The following is a 26,622-nucleotide window of genomic DNA, read 5'->3' on the forward strand; positions in this document are numbered from 1 at the left end:
GCCAGGAGGGGACAGGCCTGCCCTGCACCATGGCGAGGGTGATGGGTGAAAGGGCATGATGGGTGCAGGGCTTGGGGTGGGCACTGCTCTGAGATCCTCTGCTCCAGGGTTCAGGTATATTCCATCACTCAGCCTTGTCCCATGTCCCCGTCGCTCAGCCATGTCCTGCATCCCATCAGTCCATGTTGCACGTCTCCACCACTCCGCTGTGTCCCGTGTCCCCATCACTCCATGTTCCATGTCCCCATCCCTCAGCCATGTCCCATGTCTCCCTCACCCCATGTCGAACATCTCCATCACTCAGCTGCATCCCATGTCCCCATCACTCCACCATGTCCCCATCACTCCATGTTGTATTCTCCATCATCCTGCCATGTCCCATGTCTCCATCACCCTGCCATGTCCCATGTCCCCATCACTTTGTCGCTTGTCACCATGACTCAGACATGTGCCATGCCTCCATCAATCAGTCATATCCTATGTCCATTGCTCAGCCATGTCCCACGTCCCCATCCCTATATGTCCCACGTCCCCATCCCTCCACGTCCCCGTCACTCCATGTCCCATGTCCTCATCACTCATCCATGTCCCATGTTCCAATCACTCCACATCCCCTGTCCCTGGCACTCCATGTCCCACGTCCCCATCACTCCATGTCCTCATCACTCATCCACGCCCCTCGTCCCCATCACTCCATGTCCCATGTCCTCATCACTCAGCCATGTCCCACAACCCCATCCCTCCACGTCCCTCGTCCCCATCATTTCATGTCCCATGTCCTCATCACTCAGCCACGTCCTACATCCCCATCCCTCCAAGTCTCATCACTCCATGTCCCATGTCCTCATCACTCAGCCACGTCCCCCATCCCCATCCCTCCATGTCCCATGTCCCCATCACTCCATGTCCCATGTCCCATCACTCCATGTCCCACATCCCCATCCCTCCATGTCCCATGTCCCCATCACTCCAGTCCCATATCTCCATCCCTCAGCCATGGTCTCATGTCCCCATCACTTCACATCCCATGTCCCCATCCCCTCCATGTCCCTCATCCCCATCCCTCCATGTCCCATGTCCTCATCACAGCCACGTCCCACATCCCCACATCGTCCCCCCCCACACTCTCCCCCTGCCTGCTGATCACCCTACGGAGCTGGACAAACAACCCAACGCTTCCCTCACCCCCTGCCCGCCCTCACCTGGGTCCCCTCCCCATCCCCTGGGTCCCCACCAGCAGCCACTGGCGCAGACCAATCCGTCGCCCATCACTCAACCCCATCCAGCAGCACCCTCCACCACCAAACCCACCTCCCCAGTGCCGAACCCCACAAATACAACCCCCGGTGACACCGGCGTCCCTGCACCATGCCCATCCTGTGCCTGGCCCTGCTCCTGGCCACTGGCCCCCCGCTCACCGCCGGCATCCCCCAGGACCCCCCAGTGCCGCGTCCCCACCAGTGCCCGTCCTTGTGCCCAGCACACCAGCCGCTGCCACCGCTTCTGCTTCACCCACAAGACCCAACGGGGTCATTTCGGTTGTCCCCGGTGCTACCAGTAAGACAGGGACACTGGGACCAACCACCCCCCCAAAAAAAACCCCAAAACATGACATCAGAGGGGTTCTTCTTCTCTTCCAGGTGCTGCATGCCCAGAACGTAGTGGGACAGAGCGAGAGGTGATGATGCTCAGGGCCATCCCGCGTCCTTCCCCGGCAACGTCATTTCCCTCAGGTTTTTCCCAATATTGGCCGGATTTCGCCCGTTTTGAGCGGATTTTATTTGGCAGCAGCACGGGGACGTGGGGCCGCTGTCACCGTCCGGATGCCACAACCCGTCCCCTGTGGAGCGGAATAAAACCCCACCCTGAGATGCAAGTGCTTTTTCCCATGGGCAAACCAGCCTGAACTGGGAAAGCGAAGAAAACGGGATAAAAAACGTTAAAAAAGGGAAATTCTCCCTCTGCCACATGGTGGGGGCAGGAATCACTGTATTTTTTCCCCAGGGGACTGTCTCTTCTTGGCGGCACCTTGTTTTTTTTGCTGCCACCAGCTGAAAAAATGCTGATTTTTGGTGAAGCGGTGGCATTTCGGGTGCCCGTGCTGGCATCCCTGGGGGATGCCCCCCCCACCAACGGGCAGCACAGCCTCCACTTCCCTCCCCCCAGGTCACCACCCCCCATTTATCTGATGGGTGATGAAAAAGCCAAGCGTTCATTAAATAAAACCTAGCGATGCTGAGCCTCCGGCGCATCCCAAATGTCCCGGCGAGGTTCCGGCGTTGCCGTGTTCACCGGCTCCGGCTGCCGGCGGTCAGGAGTGCCCTCCCCCTACAAAATGGGTCTGTTTTAGGAAGCTTTGAGGTTCTGCTCGCCGTTGTCGGAGGTTTCCAGGGTGAAGAGGCAGAAGGCGATTTCCTCGCAAGCGCTGCTGGTGCCGCACTCGAACAAGCAGCCGAAAACGCCGCCGGGGCAGACGGCAAGGTCGGAGTAACCGGCCGGCCCCGGGTGCAGCACCCATGGCTGCTGCCAACTCGCCTCGGCCAGCGGAGAGGGGTTGAGATAGATGCCCAAATCGCTCCGGTGGTGCCGGTTGGTAGGGTGGGAGTAGAGTAACCACGTGGGTGCACCCCCGGCGCCGGTCGGCGCGGCGAAGCTCACCACGCTGCCCTGCATCCCCGTGGCGGTTCGCCCAGTGCCTTGCACCGCGCCGGGGGCTTGAACCGCAGCCCGCAGTCGGTGCTGAACGTCACGGGCCCGGCAACCCCGCGGCCCTCGGGCGTTGCAGTAGAGCAAAGGCTGGTGGCATCGCTCCCACTGATTTCGGCTACCTGGCACTCGCCCGTCTGTCTGCCGCTGAGCAGGGCACCCTTGTGCCAGCTGCGCCCGCCGTCGTCGCTGTAGAAGACCAGGGCGTGCTGGCGGGTGAAGCAAGGCAGCGGCACGACCCCGCACAAGAACCTGTGCACGTAGTAGGTGTACGCCGGCACCACCAAGCGCCCCGAACCCAGCTGCACCCCGTGGCCCGGCCCCACGGCGAAGGTGGCCCAACGGCGCAGGTCGGCACCGATGGCTTCATCCGTCACGTCCCGCAGCGGGCTCCAGCGGCGCCCGCCGTCGGCACTGGTGGAGTAGCAGAGGCGAGCGGCGCTGCGGCCCCTCCAGATTTGGCATCGCTCCGTCTTCCCCCGCTCCACGCAGATGCAGAAGAGGAGACGGTGCCGCTCGTCGCGTCGTAGAGGGGACAGGGGTTCATGGTGCGGCGGCCGGGCAGCACCAACGCCGACAGCTCCTCCACCGGACCCCACTGCCAGCAAGGATGAAAACGGGGCTCAGGCACTGGATGCACCCCGAAACCGCCCGGCATCGCTCCCGGGGATGAGCCCGCCGTGACGGAGGTCACAGCTCGATCCTGCATTCCAGGTTGTTTTTTTTTTTTTACCTCGACCGAGGAGCCGTGCCGGTGGCCCCGGCGCAGCACCAGGTACTTGGCATCCTCATCCCTGGGCGAGGAGCGCTTTTCGGCGAAGGCCAGGAAGGTGGCGGCGGCGGGGAGGTAGAGCAAAGCCGGGATGCGGTAGGTGACCCCGCTCGATTGCCGAAACAGCGTCTCGCGCGGGAAGATGAGTGGGGATGCCGGTGGCGGCAGCAGTAGGGGGCTCTCCTCGCCATCCCCCCGCTGCTGGCAAGGGGGGGAAGGTCAGATGGTAACGGGTCAAACGCTTGCAAAAGGGGGTGGCCCTCATGCCCCCCCCCCAAATGAGAGGACAGGGACAAGGACTCACCTTCCAGCAGGACATGGTGCCTCCCAGGGGTCCCTGCTGGGGCCTGAGTGGGGTGGAAGGTGTGGGGGGGGTGAGAGCAGAGCCCCCCGGCAGGGTCACACCCCACTGTCCTGCCCGTCCATGTCACCCCCGTGTCCCTCTGTCCCACTGCACTGCAGGGGCTCCCCTCTGCCCATGACCCCACAGTGCCACCCCCCACGCTGTCCCCAAGGATTCTGCACCCCCAGAGCCCCCAAACCCCCTCCCCTTTAGCACCCCCAGTGTCCCCAGCCCAGAGGAGACACCCCTCAGGCCCCGATTTCCCCCCACGCACCCCCAATTCCCCTATGCATTCCCTCCTGCCCAGATCCTCCTGTGCTCTCCCCATGTCCCTGCACCCCCCACAGCCCAAAGCCCCCACCACACCCCCCTATTCCCCATGCACCCCCAATCCCCCCATGCACCCCTCATGTCCCTGCACCCCCCGTAGCCCAAATCCTCCCATGCACCCTATTCCCCATGCACCCCCCCAACCCAAATCCCCCCACACACCCCCTCATTCCCCATGCACCCCCCCGTCCCTGCACCCCCACAGCCCAAATCCCCCCATGCACCCCCCCATTCCCCACGCACCCTCAATCCCCCCATAGCCCAAATCCCCCCACGCACCCCCCCATTCCCCAGGCACCCCCAAAACCCCCACGCACCCCCTATGTCCCTGCACCCCCCTATAGCCCCAATCCCCCCACGCACCCCCCCATTCCCCAGGCACCCCCAATCCCCCCATGCACCCCCCCATGTCCCTGCACCCCCCGTAGCCCCAATCCCCTCCACTCCGCGCATCCCTACTAACCCCACCGCGCATTCCCCAATACTGACACCCCCCCCCCGCACCCCTCCTGTCCTGTCCCCCCTCTTCCACGCACCGATCCCCCCATGACGGACCCCCCCTCGTCCATCCCCCCGCATCCCTCACGTCCCGCCCCCCCCCCCCCCCCGCCAGACCCGCTCCCCCTGTTCACCCCCTACATGCCCCAATCCCCCCATGTCCCCCCCCACCTCCGCCCAGGCCCGGACCCCCCCGTCCATCCCCCTGCACCCCCCCACGACCCCCCCCAGCCCAACTCCCTGCGCGCACCGCTCCCCCCCCAGACCCAGAACCCCCCGTACACCCCCCCCATGCACCAATCCCACCCCCCAGACCCCCCCACGGCCCCAAACCCCCCGCCACCCCCCCGCACCCCCCGCTCCACCGACCGCCGCCGCCTCCGCCGCGCCGGGGCCGCCCCGCTCCGCCCCCGCCCGCCCCTTCCTGGCGGCTCCGGGCCGGGGCGGGGGGGGGGAAACCGGGATAACCAGAATCCCGCCTCCCGCCACGAAACGCCCCAGAGATGCTCCGGAACACGTTTGACGTCAGTTCTTCCCTTTTATTGCAAAAAAAAAAAAAAAAAAAAGGCAAAAAAAAAAAAAAAAGCCAAACCCCAACATCGCCCATCGCTGGTAGAAACCGGCATTTTGTGGAAGGGACACGGAGAACGAGAGGTGACAAGGGGAAACGGGGATGGGCACAGCTCGGAAAAACCCTTTGCCTTCCATTTTTTATGGAATTTTTCATGTAGAGAAGCTTCGTGGCCAAAATACAGGAGCCACGGATTTGTTTCCCCCCCCCCCTCCCCAAAAGGCTTTTATATATAAAACAATCCCGTACCCCCAGTTAGACAAATACAAAAATAAAGAAGGATTTTTTGTCCTGAATTCCTAACGCAAAATGGAACGGGGACGTTGGTCACACGGAAATGGTGAAACTCCCCCCTCGGCCGCTACCGGGCACGGAGCTGTTCGGTAACACCGGAGGCAGCCGGAGCAGCCCCCCACCGCGGGCGAACCCTCCGCCACGCTCTGGGGCAGAAGCACACAGGCGGGTTCCCAGATGGAGGTTTTCTGTAATTCCAAAAAAAATTTTGGCTCCGAGATGAAAAAATCCCGCTCGTCCCAAAGGGAAGAGGATTTCAGGACAAAAGCAGAGGCCGTCATTGACTTTCTTTGCTACTTGATTTATTGGTGTTAATTGAGCACGTTCCCAGGAGGCAGGCGGGATCGGGAAATCATTTGGTTTTCCTCTCCAGGGCCAGACTATCGTGGAGCTTGGACACCTCCGGCTCGTAGGCCTCCATGACCAACGTCCCGTTGTCGTCGAAGAATTTCGCCACGGATTTGGTGAACTCGGCCTCCCTCTGCTGTTTGGTTCTCCCGCTGATGAAAGTCAGCTTCAGGGTGTACTTGTCGTCAAACCTGCGGGAAGGGCAGAGATTTCCCAGCGGGATTCCTTACGCCCGGCTCAGCCCAGACGGAAAATCCAAGGAGAAATCCTCATCCGTGTAAAGGGACCTCCCAGGAGCGGAGGTCCCCCCACCCAGCACCCCACATGGACGCTAACACCTGCAACATGCGTTAATTACAACGCAATTAAAGATTTTTTATACTCTTTGTGATTAATTCCCCCCCCCCCCACCATTTAAAGAGAAGCGAAACGTGAACGTTTGCGGCAGAGAACCGCTCGGCACCGCTCCCGACGACGTCGGGACGTCGACTTTGATGGAGCAAAACAGATTTGTCGGTGTCAAAAAAATGAAAGGAACATATTTAGGGTTTTCCTATGGAGAGATACGGATGGAAACAGCACCCACAAGACCAGTGGGTGCCCAGCAAACCCATCGCATCCTACTTCTGAGTAAGACCATTTTCCAGTAAATATTAATCACGAGTTGCCGGGGACACGGCAAAGATCCTGCCGATCCTTGGCAGACGGCTCACGTCCCCGGTGCGGAGCCCCCCCATATCGCACGGATACCAGGATATTTCCCCCCGTTTTGTTTAGGAATCATCCGAAATGGTGGAGCGCGCGGTAGTTCCGGGCGAACCGAAGCGTGCCGGTACCGCGCCGCCGGAATGTCGGTACCTTTTGAGACTGGAGGAGAGCTGCCAGACGTCGTCGGGGTCCATCCCTGCGGGGTCTTTTCTGTGAGCCACGAGGAAAATGCTCTTTTCTTTGTAGGAGGTATAGATAGTCAGGATCCCCATCATGACAAAATACGTGCAAAACGCGTTAAGGAAACGAAGAATTTGCAATTAAAAGTGGAAATAAGGCAGAAAAACTGCTTGGATGCCCTCAAACACCTCTCATGACATCATCACTCCAAACAGGACGCTTGGCTGATGCCTCGTTAGCATGAGAAGTGAACTAATAATTGGGGCGCTTCGTTAAATCTTTGCTGTTGCACGACAGCATTAATCAACGCCTGGAAGCGGCGGGGAAGGCGACAACTTTCCTGAAATCCTGAAAGGGATTTCTCCGGCCACCGAAAACGCTCCGTTCCTGAAACCATGAAGTGGAAACCACAACAACGAAATATTGTTTTCAACTATTTTGCTAAAGTTTTGGAGAAACTTCTGTTGGGAGACAGTGGGAAAACGTTGCGACCAAAGGGGTCCTGGAATTAATCGCTGTGCATTCCTCCTAATCACAGATCAAGTCATTAACCTTCCTCGTTTTTGGAATTAAAAGAATTCTAACTACCCAACGTTCCCACCGAAGGCCAACCAGAAGAACCACAGCCTGGAACAACGACACGACTCGCCCACGGTCAGGCAGACGTTTGTGGGACGGTGACTCCCAGGTCAGCAATGAAATTTCCAGGCTACCAGTTCACGCTGCCTCGCTGGTACCATCAAAACCGCCCTTGAACACGGGCCCGTCGCCAGCTCTGGGAAAGCATCGCTCACCTGTCGCGCGCATTTCTGATGTAAAACCCTCACGGGTGTTTCTCCTGTTACTGGAGCTGCTGGGAAATCAGTGGCACACTGACCCTCCGAGGCCAAACAGGAGGAAAACCAGTTCCAGCTGTGCTGTAATAACTGGAAATTTAACAGTTGATGTCTGCACACAGTTGACATCTGAACATTTAAACTCCGATTTGCAGCAGTCCCCTCCAAAATTTGTCCCAGCTCCCGGTCACTCCTTGGAGCGCACGGCTCCTGCTGTTGTCTCCTTGGTAAGGCAACATGGAGCAAGGCCAGACTTGGGGTGAAGATCTCAAGGAGCACCCACAGCTTGATCTCCTCAGGGTTTCCCACCATCATCCCATCATGTCCTCTGCTATTATAGAATCACAGAATGGTTTGGGATGGAAGGGACCTTTAAAGGTCATTTAGTCCAACGCCCCTGCCATGGGCAGGGACATCTTCAACCAGATCAGGTTGCTCTGAGCCCTGTCCAACCTGACCTTGAATGTTTCCAGGGATGAGGCATCTACCACCTCTCCAGGCAATAGAGCTACTGCCAGAGCCACCTCAGGCATTGGACACTGCACCCCAGTTGGGGACACAAAGCAGTCGGGGATGGGATGAAGGACTGGAGATGAAGGACTGTTGTGGAAGTAAGGACACTACATGACATGATGTGACAGACAACAAAAACACTACAAGAAAGACATGGAAGTGCTGGAGGAGTGTCCAAACAAGGGGAACGGAGCTGGTGAAGGGTCTGGAGCACACGTGTGATGGGGAGCGGCTGAGGGCACTGGGGGTGTTCAGCCTGGAGAGAAGGAGGCTGAGGGGAGACCTTCTCGCTCTCTGCAACTGCCTGAAAGGAGGCTGTAGTGAGGTGGGGGTCGGGCTCTTCTCCCAAGTAACAACCGACAGGATGAGAGGAAACGGCCTCAAGTTGCACCAGGGAGGTTTTGATGGGTTATGAGGAAGAATTTCTTCCCTGAAAGGGTTGTGGAGCATTGGAACAGGCTGCCCAGGGAAGCGGTGGAGTCATCATCCCTGGAGGTATTGAGAAGACGTGTAGATGTGGTGCTGAGGGTGATGGTTTAGTGGTGGACTTGGCAGAGGTGGGTTAACGGCTGGACTCAATCTTCAAGGCCTCTTCCAACCTAAACGATTCTATGATTTCAAATGCAGCATCTGCTGCTCTTCAGCAGAGGTGCTGGCAAGAAGGACCTCCACTTTCCTCTTCCCTTTTGGTACCTGATCTGTCCTGTTAGGAAAGAGCAGATGACTCTGCAACCAGGCTACAGGTAAAATAAAAAATAAACCAATAACCAACCCCCAAAATAACCCCCCAAAGCTTTGCAAGGGCTGATCTTCCATTTGAGATGAACACCCCTAAACGGAAGAGTCTGCGCAGTCGGTGTCTGGGATCTGCCGGGAGCTCAACCGCTCTCCAGGCTTCCACTGATCACCCAAATTTGGGTGTGTTAAACCCAGCCAGGCAGGAATTTTGCCATCACATGAAAACTGTTTGATTATCAGCTGATCCCCACACCACGGGCCCGAAAACGGGAACACAGAGAAGGGTTTTGTTGTGCCTCATGGGGAAAAGAAACCCTTTTTTGGTACAAACGAGACACGGTGCGTAAAGGATATGATACGACACAAAAGGCAAGGACGGGTTTGGATTCGGGAAAAGGGTGCAGGTAATCCCAAATCAAAGCTACAATGGCAAAGAGACACGAGATTGTGCAGATGATGAGGCGACCGTCGATCAAACGGAAATTTTCCACGTACTTGTACTTCTCCAGGAGAACCTGCGGGAGAAACACGCGGCCGAGTTCGTTTTGCGCTTTTCATAAATTTGACAAACCGCTGCCAGGAAGGATTTAGGGTACGGAAAAAGGAAAAGGGTTTAAGAGGGAGAAACCAGCGGCTGCAGAACGCACCTTTTTGGCAGAATCGTCCAAAGAATTTTTCACGGCTGAGCCGTCCCATTTGTCGATTTTTACCGGCTTGTCGTCGATCTTCCACTGCAACGGAAAGCAAAGGGGGTGAGCAGAATTCCGCACGGCTGAGCCTGTCCCTCTGCTACTCTCCTTCCTGTCGTGAGCACGAAGGCGGAAGGCAACGTGGAAAACACCTACTGGTTTGGGAAAACCTGTCCAGAGACGGAGAGAACCCGGGGCCTGTCACACGGCCGTATCGCACCACAATCCCCCGCAGCGCCAACGCATCCCTGACTCCTGCAGATTTAACCTCGTCCTGCCACAGGTACTGAGGATATTCCGTGAGCGACTTTTTTACATCAGTTTTATTCATTTATTTATTGGAGAGGGACTTTTTACAAGGGTGTGTAGTGACAGGACATGGGGCAATGGCTTTAAACTGAAAGAGGGGAGATTTCGATGGGATCTAAGGAAGAAATTCTTTCCTCTGAGGGTGGTGAGGCACTGGCACAGGTTGCCCAGAGAAGCTGTGGCTGCCCCATCCCTGGAAGTGTTCAAGGCCAGGCTGGATGAGGCTTTGGGCAACCTGGTGTAGTGGAAGGTGTCCCTGCCCATGGCAGGGGGGTTGGAACTGGATGGTCTTTGAGGTCCCTTCCAACCCAAACCATTCCATGATTCTATTCTAATTTTGATTCTGAGTTTGCTGCTCCCACTCCCGTCCACAGGACGCATCGCTGTGACTTGACTCTTGCCTTTGAAGGCGCTCACGCCTTCCAGCCAAGCTCTTACAACCGGACTCTTTGGGGTTGATGGCAGGAGGACGAGTTCCAGGCAGCCTCAAAAATCCTTGTTCAAGGGAAGAACACAGAAGCACGAACAAGAAATGAAGTTTCGCTCACGTCATCCTCCTGAACGAAACCAAAAGAATTCGGTCGCTCTCCAACCAGTCGCTCTCCTCAATTCAGATTTCCCTCAGAAGTTGGTCCTTCATCAATAATGAATCTTGGATACGACGGCTCAGCTTTTCAAAGGGGTTCCTTTCCTCTGAACTACGTTATTTTTTGGTGACACTATTCCTCTTAGCCACAGTCGGCCACACGAGTCCGAGCCCTGTGCATTTGGGTCATCAATTATTTCAAACAGTCGAGTGACTTGAGCTCAAATTTCGGCCGCCAGTAGAAGCAACTCCCAACCTCACTCGTGTTACTTCCGATTCCTGAAACTCACAAGTTGGATTTCTTAACTACCTGTCAGAAGAGCTCGTTTCCCTTCTCCGGCAGGAATTAAACCATTTTAAAGTGAGATGTCGAACGTGGTCTACTTCCCCTACGGACAAAAGCCTGGTTATCCCTCAGGCAGGAATTACCAGGTAAAAAAGCAACAGCCAGAAGCATTTAAAAGTCATGGACAATTGGGAAAGAGCTCTCAAATCAGTGTTAAGTTACAAAATATTTTAGGTGGCTACTTTTTTGTAGGTTTTTTTTTCCCTGGGGTTAATTAGCACACATGACAATTGAAAGCCAAACCCTTTGCCATGAAAGAACACAGAAGAATTCTTTCAATTATTTATTTTTCCTTATAAAAGCATCTACAACAGGTTTATGTCTTGCCCTTTGGAATTCCCAAAGATTAAAGTACCAAGAGTTAGACTAGGGAGAGGTTAGTGAGTCCCTCTGGATTAAGAGAGATGAGTGAATTGGAAATCAGAGGTGTCCAAGTAATGACACCGACACCCAATCCCTCCTCCTTATCCCATAGATAAATAAAAAAAGCTTTCAGGAAACCCCTTCAGACTTGACATCCCCATTCCTAGATCACAGAATCCCAGAATGTCAGGGATTGGAAGGGACCTCAAAGGATCATCTAGTCCAATCCCCCTGCCAGAGCAGGACCACCTAGATCAGATGCCACAAGAACGCGTCCAGGCGGGTTTGGAACATCTCCAGAGAAGGAGACTCCACAACCTCTCTGGGCAGCCTGTCCCAGTGCTCTGTTCCCCTTACTGGGAAGAAGTTCTTCCTCACGTTTAAGCAGAACCTCCTATGTTCCAGCTTAGATCCATTTCCCCTTGTCCTGTCCTTGGATGCCACTGAGAAGAGCCTGGCTCCATCTCATGCCAGTCACCCTTTACGTATTTATTTTGAAGCCTTCCTTCTGTACTTAAAGGCAGATGTAGTCTGTTGTGATTTACTTTTTATTTTCCAAGGCCACTAAAGGAATCATTTTGAAGAAGAAGAAAAAAATAATATAACAATCTATCTGAGCAAATATTCTGAAGAAGTTTTCCACGTTTCTAGGGCGAAACCAGGACGATCCTTAGCATAAATGCGACAGCGTTCTCCAGCTTGTTCCTGAGTGAGAGCAAGAATCCAGAGACACTTGAGAAGACATCGCTGAAGTGATAACCTTGTGATATGTTTTATGATTAAATATTTAATATTGGAATCTCTGCTTTTGGCAACAGCATGGTTTACCGGGTACTAAAGCACGATGATCTCTCTCATCATCAATACTCAAGTTTTTTACTCAATCTTATTATGTCTGGTTTTGCTTCCTAAAGCCCAAGAGAATGGAATCAAGGCTTATGCTAAAATTTCTTCTCTTCTCCTCCCAAATAAAACCAACATTTTTCTAGATTTTTGAAGACAGAATAGTTGGAGAACACTGATGAGAAAGCTCAGAAATCAAGAAATAAATGAAAATGAGATGTTCAACTGACACTGATCTCTATCAGAGAAGCAGCACTTTCAGGGGTAGATGCAAAGCCCACGTGACATATTTTTTGAAATAAAGCTGTTACTGAGGAAAAAATATCTAATCTTATATCTAATCTTAGACTGCCTAAAGCAACGAGCTGAACCAGCAGTTCTTCAGTTCTTGGTGAGGCTTCCGTTCTGCTTGAGGGCAGCTTGATAATCCCAGGGTGGCTCGTGTCAGAAGGGACCTCGTGACGGGGACACATCTATGGTTTGGGACTGCAGCCAGGGAGAAGCTTTAGCCCTCGCTTTACCTTGGCCCTGAGGTGACTTCTACCACGGCACAGCACCACAGTGCTGCTCCTCGGCGTCTTCCAGGGTGACGTGCAGGACCGGGGAGCCGGGGAGAGGCTGGGACGCTCAGAGCCAGCGCTGCGGAAGAGGAGCAGAAGGAGGTGCTCAAAGGCAACGATTGACATCCATGCCACTCTGCGTCCCGATGTGCACAGAAACGTTCTGCACACAGAATCACAGAACGGTTTGGGTTGGAAGGGACCTCAAAGACCATCCAGTTCCAACCCCCTGCCATGGGCAGGGACACCTTCCACTACACCACGTTGCCCAAAGCCCCATCCAACCTGGCCTTGAACACTTCCAGGGATGGGGCAGCCACAGCTTCTCTGGGCAACCTGTGCCAGTGCCTCAGCACCCTCAGAGGGAAAAATTTCTTCCTTAGATCCCATCGAAATCTCCCCTCTTTCAGTTTAAAGCCATTGCCCCGTGTCCTGTCACTCCACACCTGTGTCCAAAGCCCCTCTCCAGCTTTCCTGTAGGCCCCCTTTAGGTACTGGAAGAGACTGGGTGTTCTACAGGCGCAGCTAGGAAGTGGATTCAGTACCTGAAAGCAAACCTGAATAAGAAGAAATCTTCAGAACAAAGACTAAAATATAGCCAGCGGTTACCTTACTTAAAAACAAAGAATGAAATCAGAAATGTAATTTCAGAAACCCATCTGACACTAGAAGCACCCAGCGGCCCACATCCCAGTGATGATGCCGCCTGCAGCTGGATGGCAGCTGGATGGCAGCAGGGCAGCGTTCTGCTGTTGGCCCCAAACATGGGACAGCAAAACAAGCGCTGGCTTTCACAGCGGACACCGCAGGATCCGCACGCTCGCCAGGCTCCTTTGTCAAACCATCACCTTCATTTAAAGCCTTTCACAAAGCTCCCTCATGGGCAGGAGTCACGGAAAAATCCTGTGGGACAAACTTCAAGGTGTTCCCATCTCAGAAGAAAGACAAGGCACAAACTGAACTTTTTCCTCCCCCTGCCTTTTTCCTTCTGCTGCTACTGTCAGCTTCGTTGACATCACACCCAGCTTCAGCCTGCAGCACCTTCTGGGAGGCTAGCTTGTCTTTGTCTCTTCAAACGTTGCTCTGAAGTTCACGGCACGCTTTGGGTGCTACAAACATGAAGTCATGCAGGAAAAAAAGATTTGTTGCTACTGCAAGAGGAGTGCTGTCGTAGCCTGAATAAACTCTTCAACAGGAGTAACATTTCTGCATTTAATCTGAGTTTTCTATTACAAGGATGGAAAGAAAGTAGCCTGCCCTTCCTAAACTCTAAAATCAGAAACTCTTCAAACCCAGGCACGCAGTGTTGTGGCCGAGGGAGGCTGGAAGAACCTCAGCAGATGATGCACATGGCCTCCCTCACGGCACACAGCTGATGCCAACTGCCTTTTCCTGCAGGTCGGGCTGCAGCCCATGGAGTGGCAAGCCCCAAACCACAGGTCTCCACCCACCCCCCACAAATTCTAAACTAATGGTGACATCGCGCACCACAACCCTTGCAGAAGCAAGATTTGCAAGTGGCAGAGTCCAGGGACACCTCGCTGCACATCCGTTTCCTCCTCTTCCTCTCGAAGGAGGGGTTGTAGCAAACTCCAACGAGTCGGCGCTGCTGTTTTCAGCTCCGACTGGCGCGGCTCGGCCTCGGAGGAAGGAATTCTGGACCTTGCTCTCCCCAAAACACCAGCGCCGTATTCGGAGTCAACGTTCCCCGGTCCCAGAGAGCTCCTTCTGGGGCACAGGAGCAGCCGTTGGGTTTCAGGAAGTGGTTTTACTCCTGGAGCGTGCAGAATCTTTGAAGGCTTTGCTGTAGTAGCTGCAGAGTGTGGTTAATAACTCAGCGCTGCGCACCCTTCTGAAGCCAGGGAGTGCTCCTGGTTAAACAGGAAGAGGTCGGGAGGAGCTACCTGATTATCACAAACACTGGAAGAACATGAGAAGGACAAAAAACTGGGATAGTTAAGCCACAAATCTCCCTACGCTCACCCTGATTTAGCTTACTAGTGAAGCATGCAAAGATATGCTAAACAGCCCGTCCTAAGACTGTAAAGCCTCGCTGATAATCCATGATGTCTCTGTCGGAGAAAAGCTCGAGCAAACTATGGACCTCAGGCCACAGTTGTCCAGATGATAGCGCAGTAATATAGAGAGCAGTGCACAGAAATGACCAGATTTAATTTAAGTCATCCAGGGGGAGGAAACAAAGGCTCACAGATCGACATGGGGGCAGGGGAGGGGGAAAAAAGGGGGACAGAGGAGGGGGAAAAAAGGGGGACAGAGGAGGGGGAAAAAAGGGGGACAGAGGAGGGGAAAAAGGGGGACAGAGGAGGGGGAAAAAGGGGGACACGGCACTCTCAGGTGTGTTCCGTGTTCAGGTACCAGCCCCACCGACCCGAGCCCCCGGTTTCCCACTAAAGGACTCGGCTCCTGCCCCGACAGCGCATGTCCCGCACCAACACCTCCGGTTCCCGCCGGAACCGCCGCCCCTCCGCATCCGGCCGGCAGCAGGAGCGCCCCGGGAGCACGGTCATTCCCGGAGTTCCCGGCGTTTAACGATCGTTCCCGAACCGACAGCGGGGCACACCGGCGCCCCTTCCCCTCAGGGCACCGCTCAACAGCGGCTGTTCCACAGGAAAACCAGGGAATTCTCGGAGATAACAAGGATAACCCAGCCTGGAGCAGCCGCGACAGAGCGATACTCTTTCGGAACGCTGAACGCAGATGTATGACAGAAAATCACAGCGTTTCCAGCCGCCGCACTCCGGAGCGCAGGGAAAGCCGCCGAACGCGCCGCTCTGCAGACGCTGCCCCCACCCAGACACTCGGCCACAACCGCTGCCATTTCCTTCCCCCAAAAAAAAACATCTCCGGCTCTTCAGTCCCGGCCACCGGAGCTCGCAGAGCCGCGCCGCGCTCCTTAAACCGCCGGGCCGAGGGGCCGCGCCCGCCGTACCTTGTCCAGCAGCCCGTTCCTGCCGCCTTTGGCCGCCATCTTCTCACCGCCCTCGCTGCGCGACATGGCCGCTCCTCATTGGCCGCGCGCGGGCGGAAAACCCGCCTCTTTCGCCGCGTTGCACGCTGGGAAGTGTAGTCCTCCCCCCCCCGCGGGCCCGCGTTCCCTGTTGCTATGGCGACGAGGCGGCGCGGGGAGGAGGCGGTGTGCGAGGCCTCTCTGGGCTCTGGAGGACCGCGAACTCTATGGTCGGCGGGGTGCGCGTGGCGGGGAGAGGGGGTGCCCGGGGGTGTCGGTGGGAGGTGGGGGGGGGGGTACGTGGGGTGGGAGGGGTGCCCAGGGGGGTGTGCACGCTCACGGTGGGCACGGTGCGCGCAGGGCTCGTACGGACGGGTGTAGAGTGGGGCTCAGCTGTACCCGGTGCCCGTGTGTGCCCCGCCCGGTGCCCGCTGCCCCCCGGGCCGCTGCCGGCTCGGTGAGCATCGCTGCGTGGTGCCCAAGCGGTGTCCGGCCCGGCCGGTGCCGTGCCATGCCGTGCCCGTGCCGTGCCATGCCGTGCCCGTGCCATGCCGTGCCGTGCCATGCCGTGCCCGTGCCCGTGCTGTGCCATGCTGTGCCGTGCCCGTGCCGTGCCATGCCGTGCCCGTGCTGTGCCGTACCGTGCTGTGCCGGTGCCATGCCCATGCCATGCCCGTGCCATGCCCATGCTGTGCCGTGCACGTGTTGTGCTGTACTGTGCCGTGCCATGCCATGCCATGCTGTGTCATGCCGGTGCCATTTCCATGCCATGCCATGGCAGCACAGCTGCCCTCCCGCCGATCCCGGTGCGTGAACACTCAGCGCCCGCCTGTTGCCGGGAAGAGCCACCCCAAACCCCAGCCCTGCGCACCAACTCCACGCTCCAGCTGCGCCGTAGGATGCCGGAGCGGTGCTGGAGTGTGGGGACACCATCAGATGGCACTGGGAGACCATCTGCCGCTACGGGGCACGGGACGGGAGCTGTGCAGCGCCTTGGAAGTTTATTTCCCAGGTCCGTGGAGCTGGGACCGGTGCCATTCTTTCCCCGGAGCCTCCAAGAGACGAGGAAAAGGAGACAGGGGCAGGAGGGATGAAGGGCGAAGCGTAAATCCTGCGAGTTGCCGTTCACGCGGTCCGACTCGCGTGCCCGTGCCTGCGTTTTGCCACCTGGAGCTGGAACACACCGCCTGCACCCCGGGCACCTCGTTTACTTCTCCGTTTCCGGAGGTGACGCTCCTCACGTGTCCCTGACGGCGTTCCTTGGCCTGACACTCCGTTTGTGGCTCCCCCCGGGAAAAGCTGTTTGAAGCAAAGTAACGTTTTTAGAACCGAGGAAAATATTAACCCTTGCATTTCTTGCCCCCCTCTCCCCAGGAGCGCTGCAACTGGATGGCTACAACAGGGCTGGATGAAATGAGGGATCATAGAATCGTTAGGTCTGGAAGGGACCTTCAAAGGTCATCTAGTCCAACCCCCCTGCAAGGAACAGGGATATCTCCAACTAGATCAGGTTGCTCAGGGCCTCGTCCAACCTGGCCTTGAACGTCTCCAGGGACGGAGCATCCACCACCTCTCTGGGCAACCTGTGCCAGTGTTCTACAACTCTCATGGTAAAAAATTTTTTCCTAATATCCAACCTGAATCTACCTCCCTCTATTTTAAAACCATTACCCCTTGTCCTATCACAACAGGCCCTCCTGAACAGCTTCTCCCCATCTTTCCTGTAGGCCCCCTTGAGGTACTGGAAGACCGCTATAAGGTCACCCCGGAGCCTCCTCTTCTCCAGGCTGAACAGCCCCAACTCTTTCAGCCTGTCCTCATAGGAAAGGTGCTCCAGCCCTCTTATCATCTTCGTGGCCCTCCTCTGGACCCTCTCCAACTGGTCCATGTCCTTCTTATGTTGGGGACTCCAGAACTGGACGCAGTACTCCAGGTGAGGTCTCACAAGGGCAGAGTAGAGGGGAAGAATCACCTCCCTCGACCTGCTGGCCACGCTCCTCTTGATGCAGCCCAGGACGCGGTTGGCCTTCTGGGCCGCAAGAGCACATTGCCGGCTCATATTGAGCTTCTCCTCCACCAGTACTCCCAAGTCCTTCTCCTCAGGGCTGCTCTTGATCCATTCAAGCAACTATGCGACAAACTGCTTCCCCGTCAGGAACATTTTACGTTTAATTGCATTTTACGTGCAATTAAAGAAGGTGACGCTTCCTTGAGTGCTGCTGGCGAAGTTGCCCTGTGGGCTAATGTCGTGTCTGCAGGGGCAGGTCCACCATCCACCCTGTTGTTACGTTCAGCTGTGGTTTCCTGTGTCAACATCGCGGGTAACAGTTGGTAACAGAACTCAAAACGGTGCCCAGAAAGTCTTAAAATCATTTAAAACTTCATTGAAATGAAGCAGGCAGGATGTCAAGGGCACCCATTAAATGAGAGTGCCAGCAGGTGTCTTGGCATGATGGCAGGAGGGGAGCTTCAGCCAGGCACACGGCTGGCACAGAGTGGTTCTCCAGCAAAGCTGGACCTTCTCCTTTTGCTCTGAGCTTTGAGAGTCACATCTGTGAAATGCTTAGGAATGGCAGAAATGGTTTCTATCATATGAGAAGTGGAGGAGAGGTCTGCTAGGCTGGCCAGGGGTCTGGAGCACAGGACCTTCTAGGAGAGGTTGAGGGTGCTGAGCTTGTTTTGTTTGGCCAAGAGGATTCCAAGGGGAGATAGAGTCACAGAATGGTTTGGGTTGGACGGGACCTCAAAGATCATCCAGTTCCAACCCCCCTGCCTCGATCCTAAGTCCAAGTTCAGATCACAAGGGGAGCTGTGGGGCCTTTGTCAGCCCGTTGTGCTCCTGCACACTGGTAAAACGCGGGAAGCTGAAAGGTCCTTCATATCTCAGCACCAACTATCGGAGCGCTGTCAACATTCTCATAATGAATCCCACGCTAAATCCAAAACACGGAGCTCTTCCAGCTGCTAAAAAGAAGAACCAACTCTGTCCCAGCTGAAGCCAGGACATCACCTTGCCCTCTCCTCTGCCTTGGTCCATTTGTTGTGCCAGGGTCTGGGCGCTGGGCTACCCCAAGAGCTTGGACTGAGAAGGGAACTTCTGGGAAGACACCACAGCAGAGGAGAAAGCCCACAGATTCTGCTTCTGTGGAAGAAAACGATGAAGACGATGTCCTAGACGAGCCATTTCTGGTGAGTGCAGATTTCCTCCGTTATTCTCTCTTGCTGCAATCCAAGGAACCACGTGCCCCCTCACCTGGGGGCAGCTGGGGTCTGGTTTTGGGGCTCAGGTCCTGGGATGTGACGTATGGGATAGCTGTAGGACTAACCATGTGTGGGTTTTTGTTTGGTTGTTGGTTTTTTTTTCTTCCCCAGATGAAGCACCACTGTTTGAAGAACCCTTCTGACCTGTGCTGCAGCCAGACTCTGGTCTCTGGGAGTATTAGAGACTCAAGGAGCATTCGGGAACTGTTTTAAATGTTGAAAAATTTACCACATTCGTCCAAAGATCAGAGAAAACACACGTTAAATACAGGTATTCCTTGCACAGGAAGGTGAGCCAGCCAGCTGTGGACAAGCTTGATTTGTCCTACAAACTTTTGGCTCATGTTTTCATAACCAAATTGACTTGGGCTTCATCAGGTGTAGCCCCCTCCCCACTTCCATCCCCCCGCAAAATGCTGCTCTTTGGGTTCAAGGATGTTCAGCTCAACTCTGGTAGGAATTCAGCTTGAGGAGTGACTTTTATTTGAGTTCAGGACTAATCACAATAGGTTGCTGATAGGTTTTTAGTGTCTTTTCAGGGTTCCCTCCTGGTGCTGTGAAGGTCAGATGTCCTAAAGCGTAGGGTGGCTACGTGTGCTGGGTCACACGTAGGTGTGAGATGACCCAGGAGCTCCAAAACACACGCGAGGAACAAGGTCAGCAGTGAGGACACAGAGGGGGCTTTGCTTTGGGGCTCAACTGGTCCAGGTCTTTCAGAGGGATGCTCTTCATGAAGGCCTAATTAGGGGAAATTTAGGCATTCTGAGAAAAGGAGACATCCCAGTTGTTTTAGGTCAGTTTAGGACTGGGGCAGAATGATTATTTTCTTCTGTGTTTTTCAGGCTGAAGAAGATGATTTTCAGAAATTTGCTTTTATTGCTTTTATAAATGCTGCTGAGAACCTGCTGACACTAGGTGAGGGATTGCATCACCAAAAAATAGACGCTGCTTTGCAACCCTGGGGAAGTTTACGCTTGTCTGAACAAAGGTCTAGAGCTTTACGAAGAGGTTTAAGATGCAGCACTTCTTTGCGGAGTTGTTTCCTTCCTGCTAGTGAGCTGAAATCCTCGTGGTAATTCCCTTTATTGCAATGATAATTGTGTGCCACCGTGCTATCCTTTTCATTATTAGAAAACAAAGCTCTTCACAAAGAAAATCCCAACTTAATATATAGAAGCGTGGAATAATGAAATGACTTGTCCCAAAAGCTCGGAAGGTTAATGCCAGAGCTGGGAGGTGAATCCAAATCCAGTGTCGTGGGCTCAGTTAATTCGAAGAAGAAGAAAGGAAATCCTTTTAGAACTAGTAAAACACATCGGCTAAACGTGCCATCAGTGGCTCCAAGCAACAATCCAATTTGGGGTGGGAGCAAACGCATGAAAGCAAACCAGATGTCTAAGGCGTAGGCTGGTGGGGCATGGTGTTTTGTGGGGACAAACATCTAACTGAGCTGGTGTTTTCTTTTAAACGTGCCCACTGACAATGCCAGTGCTGCTTGTTCTTGCTGGGTTTGGTCCATTCCAGGCACGGGTAAGATCAGATATGGTTTGTTCTGTTACTGCTGTTCCTCACTCGCTGAAGCATCTTCTTTTCCACCCTTGCAGAGCCATTTGGGAAGTTTCCAGGACTGCAGGAACTGGAACTTTCCTTGAAGACGAAGAAATCTGGAAATCACTGGTGGAGACTTCCTGCATCTGGAAGACGAAGGGGATCTGAGCCCTTATCAATCGCCTCCCAACCGTCACGCTGAAGCCTACACATGGTGTTCACGTGTGTCCCTGCAGTGTGAGTTCTCTGAAACTGCAGGGTCTTTCTCCCTTCCTGCTTCCTTGTGATTCTGGGATGCGCTTTCTGCTGGGTCCTTCAAGGACCTTCACATCCTGCTTCCTCCTGCAGAGCCATCCCTCCCAGTTCCCCATTGCTCAGCCCCTTCCCACAGGATTCCTCCTTTCCCTTGGGATGGGCCAGTCCTCTTTGCCATAGGATCTTCAGTCAGTCAGCGTGTCAGTCACCCGCGTCATCCCTCTCCTCCCTGATGCTGTGTGGTCCCCAGCAGATCCCCATCCTCCTCCACACTATGCTCTACCTCTCTGTGTCTCATCCTCCTCCTCTCCAGATAGGCGTCTGTGGTTTCCCCGAATTCTGGGCTGCCTTTCTAAACCAGCAAAGGAGTCAGTTTGGTTTTTTCTTTAAAAAAGAGACAAAGTGGATCCTAAGAACGAGTAACTGTGCTTGGGACGATGGCTCTAGTTGTCCTGTCCCTCCAGCTTGGAGTTGGTCCCTGCTACAGAGAGCTCAGGCTGACGTTAGCTAGGCTTGTTCTCTTCGAGGAGGTGTCCTTGCCTGGATTTCTCTCTCTCACTGTTCACACGGTTTCTGATCGCTGCTGGATATAAAGTTTTGTTCTTAAAAAGTTTCTTTCTTCTTGTCTTATTCAAAGAATTATTGGTGGCTCAGCCATCAGCTCTGTCCGCTCGGATCCTGGCCTTCCTCCTGCCTGCAGGAGGTCCCCAGATCCATGAAGCTCTCCCATGTTTCTCCCATGCACTGTTGGTGGCACACTCAGGGTTTGACTCAGTCAGTGAGCACGCGTCCAGGCGATGGGGAATCACATTCCCAAGGCTCATGAGGCCAAGGTTGATCCTGCCTATCCCTGTGAGCCTCCGTGTGACCAGCCCTGTCCCTGGCATCAGCTGTGAAAGGTGAGGATGGGACCCACCTGTGCACTGCTCACTGAACTCCCCTTCCTGCATGTCCCTGTGGATCCCAGCTTCATCCACGGCCAGTGCCTGGGATCCCGTTTGCGGACAGCCTGGAGAAAGCTGTTTAGAAATTCATGTTAAATTGATTTGGAAAGTGCTCTGAGCTCCTGCTGGGTAAATGCCACCTATTGTAATGCCCCAGCAAAGCCATTCCTGTTCATGTATCCTAGAAACCCTCATCCTTGCTCGCAGCAGGGTTTTCTCCCTGACTTTCTTCTGGCTGTTGTCCCATGAGTCGCACGGGTGAGTGGGGGACCAGCCCTGAGCACTTCTGCCAATGTGCTGAGTCCCACCGTTGCCAGTGATGTCCCTGCAAGTCAGAGATAAGATGTTGGAGATAAGATCATGGAATGATGGAATCAATGGTTTGGGTTGGAAGGGACCTCAAAGATCATCCAGTTCCAACCCCCCTGCCATGGGCAGGGACACCTTCCACTACACCAGGTTGCCCAAAGCCTCATCCAACCTGGCCTTGAACACTGCCAGGGATGGGGCAGCCACAGCTTCTCTGGGCAACCTGTGCCAGTGCCTCACCACCCTCACAGTCAAGATTTTCTTCCTTAGATCCCATCGAAATCTCCCTTCTTCCAGTTTAAAGCCATTGCCCCGTGTCCTGTCACTACACACCCTTGTCCAAAGCCCCTCTCCAGCTTTCCTGTAGCCCCTTTAGGCACTGGGAGGTGCTGGAAGGTCTCCCCGCAGCCTTCTCTTCTCCAGGCTGAGCTAGATGGTCATGTGGACTGATTCAATTTAGCTGCTTTGAGGTAAGATACTGGTTTTTTATTTAAAGAACGAAACCAGCCCCAGCCCAGTCTCCCAGCGGATACGTCGTCCCTCAGTGACCGCAAATGGTGTGTTTTCCACCTGTCTTTGCTTGAGCATGTTATTAATGAGCCTCTTGGTATCCACAGCTCTGCTCATCTGAGGTTTCCACCTCCGGAGGTCGTGTCGCTGGGTGACAATCCTGCCAGACCCAAGTGGCTTCGTGTCTGGTCTCTGCAGGTAAGGAAGCACCTGGCAGCAGATGGCTCCGGCTTTTGGGGGCTGGCAGCTGCCTCCGTCAGCTCTTGCCCAGTAGCAGCCTTAAAATGTAACCAAAATCTTTGGGATTCGCTTGGATGCTCCCCTGTCTCTCTAGATTTGCAAATGGGACTGAACGGGAGCGTGGCCAGCAGGTCGAGAGAGGTGATTCTCCCCCTCTACTCTGCCCTTGTGAGACCTCACCTGGAGTATTGCGTCCAGTTCTGGAGCCCCCAACATAAGAAGGACATGGACCAGTTGGAGAGGGTCCAGAGGAGGGCCACGAAGATGATAAGAGGGCTGGAGCACCTTTCCTATGAGGACAGGCTGAAAGAGTTGGGGCTGTTCAGCCTGGAGAAGAGGAGGCTCCGGGGTGACCTTATAGCGGTCTTCCAGTACCTCAAGGGGGCCTACAAGAAAGATGGGGAGAGGCTGTTCAGGAGGGCCAGTTGTGATAGGACAAGGGGTAATGGGTTTAAAATAGAGGGAGGTAGATTCAGATTGGATATAAGGAAAAAATTTTTTACCGTGAGAGTTGTAGAACACTGGCACAGGTTGCCCAGAGAGGTGGTGGATGCTCCATCCCTGGAGATGTTCAAGGCCAGGTTGGACGAGGCCCTGAGCAACCTGATCTAGTTGGAGATATCCCTGTTCCTTGCAGGGGGGTTGGACTAGATGGCCTTTGAAGGTCCCTTCCAGCCCTAACCATTCTATGATTCTATGAAACAGCCCGCTGCAAAGCAGAGACTGGCCAAACCCGGCAGGTGGCTGGTAATTCAGCTCCTGCCCCGGGTGTTGCTGATCTCCAGGTCTGACTGGAGAAATGGCAGTTATTTTCTCCAGTTTCCCTTTTTCCCCCTAGATTCATCGTCATTTCAGCGCAGCAGCACTAGGAAAGGCTGCGGATCAGCTCCCTCTGTTCAACGTGGACTTTCGTGATTTGGCTAGAGAGGAGTCACCAGGAAGGGGGGCAGCTCACGTGCTGGGCTGTGCTGGGTTTGGGGACAGCACAGACACCTTCTGGTGTTCCCCTGGTGCTTCCAGTGCCGCAAACTGGAGGCGGGAATTGGGTCTGGCTTGTTGCCCTGGCTCTGCCAAGACATTCCTGGAGGAAAGTGCACATTGTCCGCAGTGTTTGTGAGACAGGAGGGGGAGTGGGCAAGGTTTAGGCGCGAGACCGTAGGGCTGGAGTGCAGAAGTTTGGGTTTCTGCTCTTCCCTAAGCTGTCTTGCGACCTTGGGCAAGTGCATTGGTGATGTCATGCTTCCATGGGAAGGTGGAACGTTGTTAGGGAATCCTAGTAGGACTGGAGCTCATCAGAGTCCTGGGTGATCTAATGAGCTTCCAGGATGTCTCCTCGTCTGTTAAAGTCTCATCAAGAGACGAACTAGAGCTGGGCAACCCTCGCTGTGAGGGACCGAAGTCACAGGCTTCAGGGGCAACACCGGGCTGTGCCAAGGACTGAGCCGGTGTTTGGGAATGGGAGAGGAGGGGAAATGGGGCAGCGAGATGCCGGTGTGGTGGATGGCCCCGCACTGCTGCTGGGAAGCCCAGCGAGGAGGCTGGTGAAGGGCCAGCTCTGCCCTGCGGGCACCGGGGCGAGCAGATGGCCGGGTGCGCCCGCTGATAGCAGTCACGGAGTTTCTCACGCATTTCCTCTTCCAGTAGCCTGGAGGAGCTGCATCTGGACAGGAACGGGATTTCAGCTGTCCCCTACCTGCCCTGAGCAGGGAGCAGCCATTTATTCTTCCACCCCGCTCCGGAGGGCAGCAGCCTCAGAGCAGAGTGGTCCAAGTCCTCGAGCAACCTCTGGCAGCAGCCTCGGCCGCCGCGGCAGGAGGGCACGGAGGTGCCAAGCAGAGCTGGAAGCGAAGGAAGGACAGCTCGAGTGTGTCCTGCTGCAGAAGGACAGGGACCCAGGCAGGACGGGTGAGCAGCGCCTGCCTCTCCCTGCCCACGCCGAAACCGCCGGGGGTTCCAGTGGGAGAGGGCTCGGTTTTGTCAGCGTGTGGATCTGCTGGATGTTTCCCAGCAAAATGAAGCTGCTTGACAAAATTAAAACAGGGAGGGACGGATACATGGGACCGTTTTAGACGTCTCAGCTAACCTGTACAGTCCCTCTACAGTTACTGGGAGCTTACTGGACATGAATCACCCCAAAGCACACACCTCCCATGGCTCGGATAGGAGCGCCCCTTTCTCTCTCCTGGACTTCTCCAGTGTAGCTTGCTCCAAAGGAGGCATTTCGTGCTGACTGGGAGGAAAACGGGCAAAAATGGGGAAATAATTCACGTTAGGAAGTGGGTTACTGTGGATCCTGGACAGGCAGAGGGCAGGAAGGTTGTGTGACTAGGTAGCCCACACACAGATCTGTATTCCTGGGGCAGGTCAGCTCTCCCCTCTGGATGTCCTAACCAAAGTGTAACGCACACACCGTGCTGGACCACACAATGGGATGGATCCAGAGGCTGCCTGATGTCTCCAGTGCAGACTGGGCTGTGATGGAGGCTGCTGGTGGGGCTCCTCCAAGCATTTCTCCTGTCCCCTGGCTCGCTGCAGCGGTCCCTGTCGTTAGGTATTTGTGGAGCAGGCAACGGGGCAACTTCTAGTGCTGGCCTGGCAATAGCAGCACGATGTGGGAGCTCATGGGCGAGACTCCGGCCCAAAATCTACCTGCAGGGAGCTCCTGGCTGCCCTGAGGCCAGTAGCAGCGTTCCTGCTGTGGCTGGGGAACCTCACCTAGAGTGACAGGGGTGCCAGCAAGCCTGCTGTGGTGTGAGAGGTCCTCCCTCCCCCTGGGCACGTCTTGCCGTTGAGCCAGATCCTGCCTGATGCTGATTTGCTTTTCCAGGGTAATTCCAGCCTTGCCACAGCTGGGGTGAGCTCAGCGCTCAGCTTCACGGAGAAAACCTCACTTTGCTCGTGTTTCATTGCAGAAGTCGATGCTAATTCTGGCTCTTAGAAACACCTGGCACCAGTAAGAACCGTTGGCTGGTCTGCGATTTGGGGTGTGTGCTCCAAAACTTCCCTTCCTCAAGCCTCTCAGCTGGGTTTCAATGAGCTGGTGGGTACTGCTGGGTGCCTGCAAGGATCGCAGCAGGTTTTAAATCATAGAATGGTTAGGGCTGGAAGGGACCTTCAAAGGTCATCTAGTCCAACCCCCCTGCAAGGAACAGGGATATCTCCAACTAGATCAGGTTGCTCAGGGCCTCGTCCAACCTGGCCTTGAACGTCTCCAGAGATGGAGCATCCACCACCTCTCTGGGCAACCTGTTCCAGTGTTCTACAACTCTCAGGGTAAAAAATTTTTTCCTAATATCCAATCTGAATCTACCTCCCTCTATTTTAAAACCATTACCCCTTGTCCTATCACAACAGGCCCTCCTGAACAGCCTCTCCCCATCTTTCTTGTAGTCTTTCTTTTTTGTCTTCATCAGGGAGGGCAGGAGCAAATTTGCCCATAACCAAGGGGCACTGGAGCTTAAACTTATATTACTTTCCAGTAAAAGCTGGGTCACCGTTTGCTCGTGACTGTGTGCCCTCCCTGCACAGGGATGTGTGTCCTGCAGCTCCGGTGGGGACCGACACTCAGGAGCTGGGAGTTCCTTCACTCTCAGCACTGTAATCTTTTCCCCCGGATTTATTCACACCACGCTCTCCAGAATCGGGCGTTGGAAGCCCAAAGACCCTGATTTTTGTTCGGATTTGGATGAAGGGCTGAGCTTCAGAGATGCTGAGCGCTCGCCGCGTGTTGCAGCGTAACACACGTGTGCGTGCACACGCACGCTTCCCGAGGGCACGGCCGCTTCCCCCCGAGCCCACGCGCGATTCCAGTGCCGGATGGTGGAGTTTGGGGTGTTGGACACGACTCCCCGCAGGGCTGGCACAGCGATGCAGAGGCCAAGCTGCCACAGGACAACCTCTGAAGTGGGTCTGAACTGAAAGCTCTTCAAATTATAGCTGTGTTTGGGCTCAGGAGGGTGGTGTCCTGCCACTGGGGGTGTCTCCTGCCACCGGAGCCTCTGGACTGCTGTCTCTGCTCACCTTCTTCCTCCTCTCTTTAAGGTTGTTCCCAGGG

At 55.0% G+C, this 26,622-nt stretch overlaps 2 protein-coding genes across 2 annotated transcripts; both read right to left on the reverse strand.

The window, feature by feature from the left end:
* Nucleotides 1-1,664: 1,664 nt before the first annotated feature.
* NEU3 (neuraminidase 3) lies at nucleotides 1,665-5,036 on the reverse strand. Its single transcript, XM_086615266.1, is given in 8 exon segments — nucleotides 1,665-2,669; nucleotides 2,672-2,750; nucleotides 2,752-2,793; nucleotides 2,796-3,211; nucleotides 3,214-3,304; nucleotides 3,440-3,676; nucleotides 3,783-3,825; nucleotides 5,019-5,036. Coding segments are annotated over 7 exon segments (1,203 nt in total). The 5' UTR covers nucleotides 3,798-3,825; nucleotides 5,019-5,036; the 3' UTR covers nucleotides 1,665-2,346.
* A 758-nt stretch (nucleotides 5,037-5,794) lies between these two features.
* SPCS2 (signal peptidase complex subunit 2) lies at nucleotides 5,795-15,531 on the reverse strand. Its single transcript, XM_086615280.1, has 5 exons — nucleotides 15,484-15,531; nucleotides 9,485-9,568; nucleotides 9,192-9,352; nucleotides 6,721-6,855; nucleotides 5,795-6,053 (listed from the first exon to the last, which is right to left on the reverse strand). The coding sequence occupies exons 1-5, from the start codon at nucleotides 15,520-15,522 to the stop codon at nucleotides 5,867-5,869; spliced, it is 606 nt and encodes a 201-aa protein (XP_086471406.1). The 5' UTR covers nucleotides 15,523-15,531; the 3' UTR covers nucleotides 5,795-5,866.
* Between the last annotated feature and the right edge of the window lie 11,091 nt (nucleotides 15,532-26,622).

Source organism: Tauraco erythrolophus, chromosome 1 (assembly GCF_009769465.1).
Source record: "Tauraco erythrolophus isolate bTauEry1 chromosome 1, bTauEry1.pri, whole genome shotgun sequence".
Taxonomy (NCBI): domain Eukaryota; kingdom Metazoa; phylum Chordata; class Aves; order Musophagiformes; family Musophagidae; genus Tauraco; species Tauraco erythrolophus.

Excerpts from the sequence above, each read along its gene's own strand:
- SPCS2 (XM_086615280.1), bottom strand. The coding sequence starts at position 15,522 with ATGGCGGCCAAAGGCGGCAGGAACGGGCTGCTGGACAAG. Across the intron at positions 9,569-15,483 it reads GGAACGGGCTGCTGGACAAG|TGGAAGATCGACGACAAGCC; the intron begins GTACGGCGGGCG and ends TTTCCGTTGCAG. Across the intron at positions 6,054-6,720 it reads CTCTCCTCCAGTCTCAAAAG|GTTTGACGACAAGTACACCC; the intron begins GTACCGACATTC and ends CCCTTCCCGCAG.